The following is a 16,342-nucleotide window of genomic DNA, read 5'->3' as shown; positions in this document are numbered from 1 at the left end:
AAGAAGGTCCTTTAAGCAGCCTGGGAAGTTGTGGTGTGGGAACAATATGAAAACACAGAAGGTCCCCCTCCCCCCCTTTTAAGACAGGGTTTCATTAGTCGAGGTTAGTTTTGAACTTCAACCTTTTGCTCATGTCCTTCATGTACTACCTCCAATCCCTTTCTAGCAGGATTTGGATTGTCCTTGTAAAAGGCCCCTACCTGGTTGGCCAGGCCCACAAGGGAGCACTGCTTTGCCTAGGCCTCTGTTCAGATAGTGTCCATACCCACCCCTTGAGGAACTCACTCTGGTCGGCAGATCACCAGGTCTCCTTTGTTGGTGCCATAGGCCAAACCAAGCCCTGGCTCAGGTAGCCAACGGGCAGAGTTGATGCTGACATGTCTCCGCTGGTCAGCAGGCATGGGGTAAAGGACGTTGAAAACTCTCTGGGTGGGAGACAGAGAAGAGAATGGGAGGAAAAACAACTTGTTACCAAAAATAACAAAATCCAAGGAGGATCAAATTAACCACAGGGAGTTGAGACTTTAGGCTGGGAATGGGTTGACTTTCAACTCATCTGAGACCCTGGGGAAGGAGGAGTGGGAGCCCTCTTACTTTCCAGAGAGCTAGGTCTCTTCTAGGGGCACACTTACATTCTTTGTCTCTCAGCACTCCTCACCTCATTGCTCTGACATCAGGACCAGAAAGGCCTCACCTACAGCCTACCACACTAGAAACGAATGGGCCATAACTTTCCTCTGACCAGCATATAACCAGTAAAAGTCAACCTGGGCTGGTAGTATTGTTACTATGGAAACCCCAGAGCTCTCACAGCAATGGGGAATTGGAGGTGATAGGGGGGCGGGAGGGGGTGATAACATCAGAGAACATTCTTAATTCAGCTAATTAAAAGCACTGTTAAAACTGCTATTGTTAAGGAAATCCAAAAGGTATATTCAGATGTGGGGAGCAGGGCAGAGGGGAATCTTCAACTTGCAGGCCCATGACTGCCTTCTGGCTTACATAAACCACCATTAGATCCATCTCCTGTCTCAAAGGCAGAAATTCCCCTTTCAGTAATTTCTGTTACCTCCCCAAAAGCTACTTTGTCCTAAGGGTGACCTGCCTTCATCTACAGTTTGGGCCCAAGAGAAATCCAGTGACAAGGTCTCTGACATTGACCTGAGAGTCATTTCAAAAGCACCTTTGGTCAGAGACTGGGGCAGGGAAGAGAGAAATGAAAGACAGGGGCATTTACTTGAACTTAACTTTGAACCCTGATATGACTACATAACAACTTGTTTAGATCTCAGCTTAAAAATCGCCCACATTAAGTCTGAGGATACAGCCCAATTGGCAGAAAGCTTGCCTAAGCATGCATGAAGCCCTGAGTTTGATCTTCAGCACCACATAAACTTGGTCTGGTGATGCAACCTGAAATCCCAGCACTTAGGAGGAGGAGGAGACAGGAAGACCAGTCAGTCATCTTTGGCCACAAAAAGTTAAAAACCAGTCTGGGCTATGTGACACTCTATCTCAAAAAAACCTCTGGGTTTCATGCCAAGTACTACATACAAATGGCAGGGGAATGGGGGACACGGATCTGACCCCCCCACACACACCCTTGCATTCAAATAACTAGGAAAATTTAAGAAATAGGGATATAAAAATTGCCTGGCATGGCATAAGCTTATAAATGGTAGCTGCTGATTCTGTTTCGAGGAACCTGCATTTAGGATCTTTAACAAGAGTCTATGAAAGGGCAGGAGTTGAGATTCTCATTTCTTCTCATTTCTTTCTGCTTTTGTTCTAGCCTCCCTGAAATTTAAACTGTAAAGCAGGGATGAATTACCTCTGCTCAAATCAAGCAGTCTTGGATTTGAAAATATGGATACATGTGTCTTGGATACCGACTGGAAAGGCTCTTATCAAGACAGTCTCTACAATGCATGTGCATTCCATATATTACCATACAGAGAATGCTGATATCAGTAACTTGTCAGGTGTGGCACTGAGAAATGTGTCTAATAGCTACTGGGACTGTTCTAGAATGGCTTTGCTATGGTCCTCAGGTTGACTCAAGCCAACACAGAATTGGCTTTGGCTTGAGTCCTAACTGTGTTTGTTGGATTAAGGAACTCGGCCTAGCATGACAGAACACATCTGGGATCCCAGCACTTAGAAGTTGAGGCAGGAGGATCAGAAGTTCAAGGCCATTTTGAGACTCTATCTCAAAACAAAACAAATAAACAATGGGCCACAGCGATGGCTCAGTCTGCAGAGGAACTTGCAAGAGGCCTGATGACCTGATGACCCCCATACCCCACAAGGAGTCTGGAGACAGGTGACTCCTGAGAGCTGTTGTATGACCTTCACACATGCTAAGTGCACCTACACACACAGGCAAAATTAAAACACAAAAACAAACAAAAAATCCCAAGCCAAACTCAAACAACAATGACAAAAACCTCCTATGCTGGGCTGTTAAGATGGCCCAGTGGTTAAGAGCATTGGCTGTTCTCTTAGAGGGTCAGGGTTCAATTCCCAGCATCCACATGATGGCTCACAACCATCTGTACTACAGTCCCAGGGATCCAACATCCTCTTCTGGTCTCCTTTTGGTCTCCTTGGGCATAAGGCATGCATGTGGTACACAGACATATATGCAGACAAAATATCCATACACATTAAGTAAATAAATATACATTTTTTTTTTAAAAGCCTTCCTGTAAGACTTGACTCAAAGAATTAGCTAGGGTTCACAAATTTTTCTAACTAAAATCCAGCCCAATGACATCAGGTACAGTGGTACACACCTTTGCAATCCTAGTGCTTAAGGGAGAGAATCAGGAGCCTGGGCTCCGTAAGACCCTATCTCAAAAAAGGAAAAGGAGGGAGGAAAAAGCCCAGAGGAATTTATGAACTTCATTTCTAATCATCCAGAATATGACTGCCTGGCCTGTGGATGAATCTCTTCATACATATATATTTGGCAGGAGCCTTGACCACATTCAGAGCTCATGATAAACACTTGGCATACCTGGTTGAAGGCTCATACAGGTGGTAGTACCATTCCTTTTCCTCTGTTCCTAACCAAGTCTTTTCCTTTAAATAAAGAATGTGGGGCTAAGGATATGGCTTGGTGGTTAAGAGTGCCTGCTGTTCTTGAGGAGGACCCAAGTTCAGTTCCTAGCATGCAGAGCTGGTGGCTCACAACTGCCTGTAACACCAGCTCCAGGGGATCTGACATCTTTGGCCCCACAAGCATATGTACTCACACAGGCATACATGCTTATGCATAGTTGAAAATAAAGCAAAATCCTTTTGTTGTTGTTTTGTTTTTTTGAGACAGGGTTTATCTGTGTAACAACCCTAGCTGTCCTGGAACTCGCTGTAGATCAAGCTGGCCTCGAACTCAGAGATCCACTTGCCTCTGCCTCCAAGTGCTGGGATTAAAGGCGTGCGCCACCGGCAGCAAAATCTTAAAAACAAACAAACCAACCCCCTCCCCCGCCAGGATAATCAATGTTGTCCTTTCTAATCTAAAGGGCTCCATGGTAAGTATAATGCGGCATACACTCTAACAGGACAGCTTAGTTGGGATCACACAATTGTGGCTAAGACCATTTAATCTGTTTAAAGGAGGAATGATGGTAAAGTTGAACTCAGGGAGGAAGCCTTGGGGTCAGGCTTGTGCAGCTCTGTAGGGGCTTCACAACAAAATTTCCCTAAAAATACAATAACTTGTAATCCTAGGGAATAGAGCAGAAGGGACAAGAAAGAGGCCTTGTAAGAAGAAAAATGCTAAGGCTTTTGAAAAGCAGATGGTTAATTTAAGGGTTGCCTGAAAATTTCTGATAGGACTCTCAAAGAAGTAAAACAAGAAAAACTTCTCCTAGAAAATTTCCAGACCAGGAAAAGCAGCAAGCAAACCTATTATATTTCACAAGTTTACCTTCTATTTATTATCTGTTGCTGCAGAAGGATTAAACAAACACTATCAATTTCCTTCTTACAACAGCAACTTGTTTTGGGGACAAAATTTCCCAAAGGGCCAGTATGACAGGTAAACCTAGCTTAGGACAGACAAGGCTTAGGATGGAGGGACAGTAATAGAACTAGTAATTAAAGGTGAGACTCCTGAGACACTACTAGCCAGGTCACAACTAGTGTGATCCTAAGAGTCATGGGGATGTAGATTTGTCCTCTGGCTCTAGCCTATCTTTCCCAAGTCAGAGTCAAGCAGAACTGAAGGGGCAGCTCCAAGGGCCTCCTACCTGCAACATTTGGGGATTAGGCTAAATCCTAATTTGTGGCAGGAGGCCAGAAGAATGTCCTATGAACATTAAGCATCCTGCAGCGTTCCTGATAATCTCTTGCTTCCTCACCACATTGAAGCATGAGGGTGAGTAGAAGAGAGATGAGCACAGAGGGAGATAAATGCCTAGAAGATTCAGGGGATGGGATTTCTGACTTCTAGGTCCTTTCAGACATCCATGCAACTCAAGGGCCCTTAGCAATGAGAGCCAGTCTAATCAAAAGAATTTGAGGGGTTTCTACTCCTTTCCCTGGCTAGAGCTAGACAGCTCTCAGTGTCCCTCATGTGTCTCACAAGTAACCAGTCCTGGAGATGAGAAAATTATCTAGGCAAAAATTTCCCCAAATTGACAGAAAGTTCGGTAGCTCCAGCTACTCCTGAACCATGTGTGGTTTCTGCCATTCGTCTGTCTACATCAGAGACCAGGTTGGCTGTGAGGCTCTTCCAAGACTGCAACGGGGACAGGCTTTGTGAATCAAGTTCATCTGCATTGATAGGGCATCTGATTCAGTATGGGCAGGGGACAGCTTTGCCTCAGCTGAGGTTCCACAGATACAGTTCAAAGAAAGGTTTCCTTAACACCATTCAAATGTCCTAAAATTCCCCAGCATGTGTGAAAAGTCAAGCCAGTAGTCTGCCAATCTCCATGACAAAAAGGACTTCCTATGAGCTATACTAACCTAATTCTAGGACACTGGAAGAGAATTATGAGGACCTGGGGACCCTATGCAAGACTGAATACAAAACTGAACCACTGATTCATGTCTGAAAAGTCCTAGTTTCACCTGCTTTAGCTAATGCTTTGAACATGACAGGTGCTAACAGCACATCTCCCCTCATGAAGTACAGCTTTCTCATTTTGTCTATCATCTATAAAGGAAATGAGAATCAATACGCTAGAAGGAATAGATTTTAGCATCCATACAGTCTCAGCACATCAACAGGGAATGGGCCAAGTCACCAAATCTTTACAGTTCTAAGGGAGTAGAGGAAGATTATGATTCCTCCACTTCTAGGGTCCAACACAACCCCTGTAACACCTTCTTATCCATTCCTCAAACTACAGTAGGAACAAAAAAGAAAGTCACCAGATCAAAACTAAAAGCGCTCTCTCTCTCTCTCTCCCTCCCTCCCTCCCTCCCTCCCTCCCTCCCTCTCCTTCAAGACAGGGATTGTCTGTGTAGGCCTGGCTGTCCTGTCCTGGAAATGGCTGTGTAGACCAGGGTGGCTTCAAACTCAGAGATCCAACTGCTTCTGCCTCTGCATTTCCCAGTACTGGGACTAAAGGCATGTGCCACCACTGTATGGCTGAGGGCTTTATTTCTTATTTAAGGAGAGTATTAGAAAATAATGAAAGGTCAATGGAAAACCTTTAAAATTCAGAGGAAGCTGGGTATGGTGGTGTGTACTATAATCCTAGCATTACAGAAGTAGAGACAAGAAGATTTCAAGTTTGAGGCTTGCTTGTACTATAGCATATATAGTTCTAGAGAAGCTAGGCTCTGTAAATGCCTGTCCCAAAACACAACATAACACAGGAAAAACATGCTACAGTCTTTAACAAGATCCCTTCTTTTCTACTGCATGTCAATAAAACCCAGACCATTAGGCCTAGACACAAACTGCACTGTTCAGAGTCAGCCAGCTAAGAAGCTAGCAGAAAACACTTCGTGGTTCTTTTATGTACATCATCTGTGAAGCTGGAATCTTGTAGTGATGGCTAGAGGTCTAGTGCAGCTGGTGGGTTTGCTTTGCCTTAAGATAACTGAAGCTGGTTCAAGAAAGGAGACACGGAGGATAGAAGGGTCCTGGGTAGAGGTGACAGGCACACCATGGTGCATAGAGTAAGGGCTATAAGAATGGAAAACCTATTAGAAAGCATAGGAGGTTTTAAGTTTTTATGAGAAGGTGATTAAAAGAAAACCAATTCTCTATGAAGATGGGAAAGATTAGTGGAAAGTAGATGGCAAGAAACAGTTGACTGTTCCACTGAAAATAGATGAGCACACTTTATCGAAGGCTGAGAAACACATATTCCAGGGCAGGCAGAGGGAGGCGCAATATCGTTATTTTATTTTTTGAGAGGTTTGAGCTGGCAATGTGGCCTAACCTGGCCTGAAATTTAAAACCCCCTGCTTCAACCTCTGAGATGTTGGATCTAGGCAGTATCACCACGCTTAGTTTTAGCCTTCTTTTTGTGGCTCTAGGATCTAATGTAGAACTCCACAGATTATAGGTGAGTGTTCTATCACTTAGATTACATGCCCAGAATCCTCTTTAAGAAACCTGAATTCCATATGCTAGCTCCAAGTCCTGCTTATTTATGTTTGTGTGCTAAAGAGAAAACACAGGGCCTTGTGAATACTAGACAAACACTTTGTCACTTAGCTACTCCCCAACACTCCTGGTGTAGATTAAAATTTTCTTTTAAACATTGTGGGTTTGTGTGTGTGTGTGTGACTATGCCATGTGTGTTCAGATGCCCTCAGAAGCCAGAAGAGGTTGTTGGATCTCTTGGAGCTGAATTCACAGGTAGTTGTGAGCCATTTGACATGGGTACTGGGAAGTGAACTCAGGTCCTCCTGAAGAGCAGCAAGTGCTCTTCACTGCTGAGCTATCTCTCTAGCCCCCCCCCCCACTAAAATTTATCTTATTACTTACTTGTGTTCGTGTGTGTGTGTGTGTGTGTGTGTGTGTGTGTGTGTGTGTGTGTGTTCGTGCGTGTGTATCTATGTGCTTCAAAAGGCTAGAGGAAGATATCAGATCCCCTTGAACTCTATAGAGCTCCAGATGCTTGTGAGCCATCCAATATGGTGCTGGGATCTGAACAATGGTACTCTGCAACAGCAGTGTGTACTCTTAACCACTGAGTCATCTCTCCAGCCTCCAAGTCTATCTTTTTTAAAGTAGTTATTTAAAGCCTGATATGGTGATACATGCTGTAATCCTAGTACTTTGGGAACTGAGGCAGAAAGATCATAAATTCACGATCTGATGAGCTATAGAGAAACTGTCTCGAAAAAAACCAAAGACTAATAAAGTGTTTATTTGCAGACAATGATCAGAATACCAAGTTAGTTAATTTTCTTCTTTTTATTTAGTCAAAGCAAGAATAGCAGAATCATGAAAATGAACAAGACACTCCCTATTTTCTAAAGGAAGATCCTTATTAATACCTTTGTACAATGCGATAAACTGTGTACACTGACGGTGGTGAACAGACTATATGTGCATGCAGGGCCAGGGAAGCACATAACACACAGAATTCAAGGTAACTCACATTCATGAAGCAAGCCAACAACTCATGTCTCCTGGGTGTCAAATACAATAAAGATCTTGGAGATGGAACTTGGTCTGGCATGGTGGGACACACCTGAAATCCCAGAACTTAGGAAGCTGAAACAGGAGGATCATGAGTTCAAGGCCAGCACAGGCTACATAGCAAGATGGTCTCAACCACAACCCCTACCACTAAACAAACAAAAACAGCAGCAGTAGCAAAGCATTAAACTGAGAAGCACAGAGGTCTCTGTTCATTGCTATATTCCTAAATCGAGCAAAGTACCAGGACTTACAGAAAAATTCTGAGATGTCCTAAATTTAATTCAAAGAGTGGAGGGAGGAGGAAAGTCATTAATTAGACATTGAAAGACCCTCTCTCACACTACCCTCTCTCACACTCCTGAACGTATACTGAAACCTTGACTCAGTTCTTACACATGGTGAACACCAATGTTATCTATCCTGACTATTTATACAGAAACATCTATGGCCACTGCTCCCTCCAATCCAGATGCAACAGCTCTAGTTTCACAGCATAATTTTGCCCTTCTTATTTATAAATGTAGATCCAATGTGAACTCACATTTTCTTTCCCTTGTTTTTTTGTTACAAAACACTCTTAGATCTTGGTTTTAGGGGCATTTTAGAATTGCTATCTAACTTCACTGTAGGTGGTGGTGGGAACACCCGGCCTCCCCTCTCACCACTGGCGACTGACCCCAGGGCTCTCACATGCTAGGTAAGTGCTCTCCTACTGAGCCATATCCCCAGTATAAACTCTTATTTCAGTGCTCCCTGGGTCCCAAAAGTTTCAGTTTAATACCTACAGAGGCATAACCAGTTTCCTTTTGTGAAAAGACTAGAGTGGAGTACAGACTCCATTCTCCTTAAGAGACCCCAGAGGGTGGGACGGTGGTGATGGTGGTGGCTGTGGTGGCAGCAGAGTGCAACTTTAATCCCAGCACTTGAGAGGCAAAGGCAGGCGGATCTCTGAATCTGAGGCCAGCCAGGTCTACAGAGCGAGTTCCAGGACAGCCAGAGCTACACAGAGAAACCCTGTCTTGAAAAACCAAATAAATGAGGTTGGGGTGGGGTGAGGGTTGGGGCGAGAGGGCTCATCAGAGCTGTATGATTATGTCATGGAAAAATTCTCCTGAACGAATAGCTTTGATGGAAGTTATGTTATTTTTAATTTTGTATTTTGTTCTCCCTTCTTGTGACAAATCACATCACAGACACCTCTGACTTTTAACTTGCCCCTCCCCCTTTTCTACAATGTTCTGAAGAAAGGAACTTTTTGAGGATAGATGCTTTGTGCTACATCGCAGAAGTCAACTTTAAGATAATTGCAGCGGAAGCAGCTTTTAATCAACTGACAGGCAGCTCTAAGGAAATTAATGAGGACAGAATCTTGGGAAGGAGTAAATCATTTCTGACAACAAAGCCGTCTTGCTTCTGTCCTAATCTCCCCTTGAAGAAATGGTACCCTTCTAAGACACAAAAATAAAGTGTAATTTCAGAATTTGCTCCCCCCACTACTAAAAGGCCAGACCTGCTTCCCCAAGATAAAGAAGCAGCTCAGACCCCTGGACCTTCTGAGCATTCTTCATCAAGCCAGAATTCTGGATCGCTTTTGAAAACCGAAGTTTTAAAATCCCGAAGTTCAGAGATGAGTAGGATTATCCACGAGGCAGGGGAGGGGACACCTTAGTGAAGAGTAGACCCATGAAAATAAAAGTAGGATGGCTCAGAGGAGCCCACACCTAAGCAGGCAGGACTGATGGCAAGAGCCCCCCCAGACCCAGAGTCTAAGCTACAATGGTAGTTTCAGAAAGATGAGCACTCTGCACACTATGTCTTTCCAATTGTTCGTCTTTTGTTGTTGTTACTGACATTGTTTTGCTTTTTGAGTCAGGGTCTCATACAGCCCAGGCTTGTCTTAAACTCATTAAAAATGTTTTTTACATTTGTTAGGGGTGGGGGAGAGAGAGAGAGAGGAGATGACACAGTATGCTTGAGGAGCTCTGAGGGCACTTCTTCTATTATGTGGGTCCCAGGACTGAATTCAGGGTCAGGGTCAGGCTTAGTGGCAGGTGCCTTTACCTGCTGAGCTATTCCACAGCCTCAAACCTCTTCCTACTACTCCTACTTCCCAAGTTCTGGGTTCAGGGGTGTACCATTCCTGGCTCAGTTCTAGTCCTTAAGCTTTCTAAGGCACTATCTCTAGGATGATGGCTAGCATGACCGAGAAAGTTTAGGATATGGAATAGCCATCAATTTCTCAACTGTTGGAAAATATCTGAAAGATGGATAATAGGAGAACCATAGAAGTATACCAGATGAGAGTTCACTAAACAGTAGATAGAACTCATAAAACCAAGAAGGAATGGAGTGTAGCTCAGGGGTAGATTGTTTACTCTGCATGTGCAGGCTCTGAGTTCTGTGTCCAATCTCTAGCTAGCATCACAAACAAATGAAAAACACAAACAAAAATTTCTAGGCCTGGGGATATAGCTCAGTGGTAGGGTGCCTGTCTAATGGTAGGTCCTAGATTTCATAAAAATACGAACAAGCATTGTAATACATCTTCCACATTACTAATTTGTCTGAGCAACATTTAACTCTTAAATACAGCTTTACTACATAAAGAAAAAATGTCAATAAATGGACTGATACCCCCCGAAACCAAGTCAAATGATGGTAAAGGAGATTGGGTGTGAGCCAGCACCACTGAGCGTCAAGTTCCTAGAGCCTCTACTGTGCTGAGGATTGTTTCCCAGCTCTTTCTCCTTGTGGTGCCAGGGATGGAATCTGGCTTTGCACAAGCTGAAAAAGCACTGTACCACCGACCTCCAGCTCTAAACCATTTGCCCAAAATCTCCATCTGTTGGGGAAGGATAGCCCATGCCTTGGGGAAAACAGCATGACATGTGAACTCCCATTGGGAAGACACTAATCCTTATAGTTGAGAATGCCTAGCAGAACTCTTTCCTCGAGCCCCCTGCCCCAGCCCTGACTTTTTACTCTTTCCCTAAGTAACATGGGGCTTACATGACACAAACTGGAAGAACAGTTTGGTATATGACTATTTCTGGCTTCATTAGTAATTTTGTTATTATGCTTTCACTTGGTTACAACCAAAGTTATTATAATGTGCAAGTTGCCACTATTTTAGAAAATTAATTGCAGTTTTCTGTTACAATATTGTGCCTTGTTCCAATTAGAAAATGAAAGCTGAGAGGGAACACAGGCAGTTTAGTGTTTTGGGAATTCAGCAAAACTTCAGCTCAGCAATCTCTAAAAGCCTAACTTAAAACAAAACAGAAATGAACAAAAAGCCCTCACTGGCTCTAGGGAAAGGGGATCAAACAGCAAAGGCGGAGTCACAGAGAGCAGCAACTCCAGCGCAGGGTTCTGTCTGGTGGACACAGAAAGGGTGGGGACAGGAGCCTGGGTCCATTCTTCCTGTTCTGCCTATTATCAGAATTATAGGAGTCTCAGAAAGCAGGAAGGGGGACACTAAAAGGACCCTACTTCCTAGAAATAAGGACAGAACTGATGACTCAACATGAGGAAGCAAAGACTTGAAGAGCTACAGCCAGTTAAGAGAGAAGCCTGGAGAGCAGCAACAACTGGAAAAAGACGGGAGGTGAAGCACAGGCACCCAAAAGGCTGGATGTGGGCCCTGATGTAACTGCTCTGCTCCATCATGCCCTCCTATCACGATGAACAGAGGAAAGCTCTGAGACCTGGCTAGACTGAGCGGCAATGAAGTTAAGAGCAGTTCTGGTCTTTACCAGCTCCATCCTACCAAGCTACACCAGAAGTATATATAAAGAGCTGAAGACATAATGGGAATAAAATTGTCTTCCAAAATCTCAAGTAAAAGGGCAAGGAGATGCCAGGCAGTGGTGGCCCACACCTTTAGTCCCACCACTCGGGAAGCAGAGGCAGGCAGATAGATCTCTGTGAGTTCCAGTCCAGCCTGATCTACAGTCCAAGTTCCAGGACAGCCCGGCTACACAGAGAAACCCTGTCTCAAAAAAACCAAAAAAGCCCCCCAAACCAAAACAACAACAAAAAAGAAAAACAAACCCACCAGATACTGCACCACTGTTATATCTTTTAAATACTTTTTCTTTGGAGACAAGGCCTCATAATAGACCAGGCTGGCCTCAAACTCACAATCCTGATTCAGCCTTTGAATAGCTGGAATCACCAGAACTCATTCTTCTTCTGACTGTAAGTCTAAAGTGAATCTGTGTTTAAGAGGGACCCTGTTACTCAGGAGCTATAGTTCCAATGTCCAAGGACCACTATTGAGAATCACTGATCTAGAGGTCTGAAGAACTGCTTAGAATAAGCACACCAAGGCTAAGAGCAATTAGCAATTCATTTACAAAAGAGATTTCACATGGGATCCTGTAAGAGATCATCTCCTGGGAGAGACATCACTTAGTGAGAAGTAAAATAAATCAATACCCTGGAGGATTTTCCCCTGGGAATGTCTGTTGGTACAACACATTCACCTCTTTGAATATTATCACAGTGAATCCAAGAAGTAATTCCAAAGATGAGGGAATGCAGGGCAGAGAAGCTCTAGGCTCCTCCACACAAGCATCTTTCAAGGGCAAAGCTAACTTTCAGATAGAGAAGCACCCATGCTAATCTATGCAGAGACAGAGACAGAGACAGATACTTCAGTCCCTGTCAACAAAATTCTAGTACTTTAAAGGATGACATAGTTCAACTAAAGAATGCCAGGCTGCTCTAGCATGTGTGAAGCCCTGAGTTCAATGCCTAGCAACACACACACATACACACACACACACACACACACACACACACACACACACACACACACACACACACGACTTTCTTTCCACTAAAGAGTGAGTTGAGGGACATTTGCTGAATGCTTTGGTTTTTTTGAATGTAGGAGCAACCAAGACCTCAAAACCCAGAAACCAGAGTCAGTAGATATCAGATTGAGCAAAATCTAGTTGAGATACCTAATCCTCTTGGTGAGAGGAATGCTTCCCAATGAGATTTTTCCAGTCACTTCAGTTTTCTCACCTAATGACAGATCATACTTATTGAGAATCAAAGAGCCTCATTGGGGGTTGGGTGGCATGCTCAGAAACAGCTGCTTGCATGAGGCACACAGCTGGCTAGCTGCCATGAGTCAGTCCCTCAGCCAGACAGCCATGGACCTACTGTATCAGAATATCTTCTCAACAGAATCCTCCAACCAAATTCCCTCTGGCCTCATATGACAAAAGACACCTTAGATTTTGCTTGTAGCTAGTTGACCGTAACCAGGTATTTCTGGTTCCGTATGAAAATGATGGAGGGCTGATAAGCTTTGCCTAGGACCTGGGCAAGAGGCATGGCTTTTGAAAATAGCTGGGGACATCTATTAGCATTACTATAATAAAATCTATAAGGAAGTAAAAAAAAAAATTTTTTTTTAACTATTAGTTAGAAGACCTGTTGGGACCAGGATGTAGGTGGTGACAAGTAGACAGCAGGTGCTTTTATGTCTGTGTATGACCAGCCAAAGAAGAACACTACACTCAAACTCCACTTCCACCTCAGCTGTCTAGTTCAAACAATCTTGGTGAACTGCCACGGTCTTCTCTTTCTCACCCAAACAGAGCTCAAGCACCAGAACTCTCCTGTCCCGACAGCAAAAGCAGACTGCCTTGCTGCTGCACCTTTCAGAGGTTTTCAAGGATGTCACTGGTTCTGATAGTTACCACCTGAAGATGGGAAGGGGTGAGGACGCTTTCTTGAGACTCTCTTTTAGTCATTTAGTTTCTACTGTGCATCAGGTTCTCTCCTAGGTACTTGGATCTCAGAGAGAAAACAGATATGGCCCCTGCTCTCTGAAGGAGCTCAAGTCCAGCACATAGGAACAACTGCAGGTTTGTGAGATGAGTATTAGCATAACGGTACGCACTCAGCAGAGTGGTGGGAGCAATCAGTTCTCTAAAGAAAGAACCTTACCGGGTTCAGGGAGTTTAGAAAGCAATTCAGTAAAGTCAGCCAAAAGATTATATATACACGTATATATGTATATATATAGGCAGAGGGAGAAGAGGCCAGCAGAGGAGGACCACACCAAGCACACCCTTCCATCACTTGGCATGGTATGGTCTTATCTCTAATTTTTTTCTTGACAACAAATGCTTCCTAGCCCAAGCATCAACAAACCTCTACAAGCACAGCACTAAATGAAGGGCCCTGGGGACTCCATCCTTAAAGAACTTACACTGAACCCAGCTGGGTTAGATTAACCACACACGGCACACAGCTAAAGGGAACAAAAACAAAACAACAACAACAAAACTGGCAAGTATGTCCAACTATAAATGGCACACACTATACAAGTTACTGAGGAATTAATTCATCGATTCTTAGGTCAGAACAGAGCTTAAATACTATTTAACTAGAGAAGTGTTCAAATGCTTGATTTCCCTTGACAAAACCTTTGGCAAATAAGCCCCGACAGGATATGGGAAGTTCAGTTAGCCACACTAGTCAGGCTTAGTCCAGAAAGAAACTAACTACACTGCACCCAAAAGGCTTTCATGGCCACACAAGAGAGGCATGCCTTAGACAAGAGTGGTCCTAAATGGGATTTTTGCTCTGCTGGTAAAATGGGTGTGTCACAATTCAGAGCAGAGAAGCTGCCTATACTCTGGGTAACGCAGTTCATAATCTTGGGGGTGACAAAGTTCCTGACTTGTGTTTGTTGGTGTTGGGGAGTTTCTCTCACACATTAGGCAAGTATACAACCAAGATATAACTTCTCATTAAGTAGCCCAGATGGCCTTGAATTTACAATCTTCTTGTCTCAGCCTCTTGAGTAGTTGAGTTTATAGGACAGTGTCAACAGGCATGGCCAAAAGTTCATGACTTTCAATAGTTCTGATATTTTAAAGGTGAGATATACTGCTCATGGGTCACCTGGACTACAGCATTTCTTTAGGATCATGATGGTGCTGGTCCTGACTAGAAAAATCACATCATAGTCCCTCATTACCCTGCCAAGTTCAGGAGAGACATAAGCAATGGCACTCACCCTCATGGAGGTCTCACCACCATGGGCCTGTTGCAGCCTGAAGACCTGGGCTACCATGTGCTCTGTGGAGGGGTGCAGCAAGATCCTTCGTGAGGCCAAGCCCACCATTACGTATCGGCCCATTGGAGACAGGCTTACAGAAATGGCATTGGGACCTGAGGGCCAACAGAAGAGAGTCACATTTCCCAGAATTCTTGTCATTCCATGGAAACAACTTTCATGCAGTCCTTTCTCCTTTTCTCCCATTTTCCTATCTTCTGATCGTGCTCAGGTGATGTTCCAGGATTGCAGTGAGCAGTGAAAGGAGAAGGTGTGCACACACTGAGTGAAGTACAATGCACACAAGCACACAATGCACAGACTTAGCACTGCTGAATACCAGCCATGGTTCTCATAACTTGAGAAGACTGCTAGCGTGCGTACTCTAAGCACTGGTCTGAAATCTTTTTCACTTAGGCATTACAAATGTTTTCCATCACTAAATAACCTTTCATAAGAGCAGTTTTTTTTTTTAAAGATTTATTTATTTATTTATTATGTATACAGTGTTCTGTCTGCACGCATCCCTGCAGGCCAGAAGAGGGCACCAGATCTCATTACAGATGGTAGTGAGCCACCATGTGGTTGCTGGGAATTGAACTCAAGACCTTTGGAAGAACAGTCAGTGCTCTTAACCTCTGAGCCATCTCTTCAGCCCCCTCATAAGAGCAGTTTTAAAGCTAATGTATTTTATACTATCACTGTACAGTCATTTATTTAAGCTACTCTTTAATATGGTGTAAACATCCTTGTATGTAAATCTTTGTAGTTTTCTGATAATTTCTCTAGAAGTGCAGAATATTTCCTTAGGAGTAAAATTTTTGGATTAAGAACACACATACTAGAAAGCCAAACTGCCTTGCAGTATATGTGTTTGCCCAGCTTTCCACGCCGCAACTAAAAAGCTCCTTCCTTATTGTTGCCTTTGCAACAGAAGCACACTGGTGATGCTACTGTGCCAGGGAGAACTCTTACTGGGAGACTCTTCCGTAATGCTCTAGCCAAGATTCCTGAAAAGCAATCTTTCCCTGGCCTGTGCCTCAGTGAAGGCACAGGCAGTACGTGACCAATCACCCATGCACGCCATGCCTCACCTAGGAATGCCTATGCCAAGGCATCAGCGTCAACTCTGCCATTAGATTGGGTTTCCTATTCCTTACCAAATCGCTTGGTGTAGAGCATTTCCCCCAAGTTATGGGGGGCCAGGGAATACACTGCCAGGATGCCTTCATCAGGAAAGCCCCTTTGGCTGCTCGGAATGAAAGCTGCCAAGAGCTGGCCATCTGCAGAAATGTCACAGCTGGCATCATTGTAGATCTTGCAGTTCTGTACCAGGACATTGACGGAGGCTGCATTGGACAAAGAAAAGAAGAGAAGTTTCAACACTGTGCTGTTAGAAATTCTGAGACCAAGATGTTGTTGAGTCTCTCTAAGGGTGTGAATCCTCTTTAGAAATGGGGCAAGCTGTCTTATTTAAATTAAAATGTTAGGAAGCAGGAAACAGGCGAGGCAGGAAGGACCCGTGCATCTACCACTTAGTAGGAACTATAGGACAGTCCATTACCACCACAGCCACCAGCTGAGTCTCAGTAAAGGTTACTAACAAATGCCCTGGAGAGCCACTCCACCGCTGTGGG

At 44.0% G+C, this 16,342-nt stretch overlaps 1 protein-coding gene across 3 annotated transcripts in view; it reads right to left on the bottom strand.

Annotated features, from left to right (window-relative positions):
- The window catches only part of Ambra1 (autophagy and beclin 1 regulator 1), a 208,358-nt gene that overhangs the window by 18,580 nt on the left and 173,436 nt on the right, over nucleotides 1–16,342 (bottom strand). For all 3 annotated transcript variants that reach the window (XM_052722471.1, XM_052722472.1, XM_052722473.1), the window contains 3 exons: nucleotides 15,866–16,054; nucleotides 14,667–14,821; nucleotides 286–425 (listed from right to left, as the gene is read on the bottom strand). In XM_052722471.1, the coding sequence (XP_052578431.1) occupies nucleotides 286–425; nucleotides 14,667–14,821; nucleotides 15,866–16,054 (484 nt within the window). The remainder of the gene's footprint in view (nucleotides 1–285; nucleotides 426–14,666; nucleotides 14,822–15,865; nucleotides 16,055–16,342) is intronic.

Source organism: Peromyscus californicus, unplaced genomic scaffold (assembly GCF_007827085.1).
Source record: "Peromyscus californicus insignis strain IS unplaced genomic scaffold, ASM782708v3 Scaffold_7__1_contigs__length_154581171, whole genome shotgun sequence".
NCBI lineage: Eukaryota > Metazoa > Chordata > Mammalia > Rodentia > Cricetidae > Peromyscus > Peromyscus californicus.
This window is presented reverse-complemented; position numbering and strand designations above follow the sequence as displayed.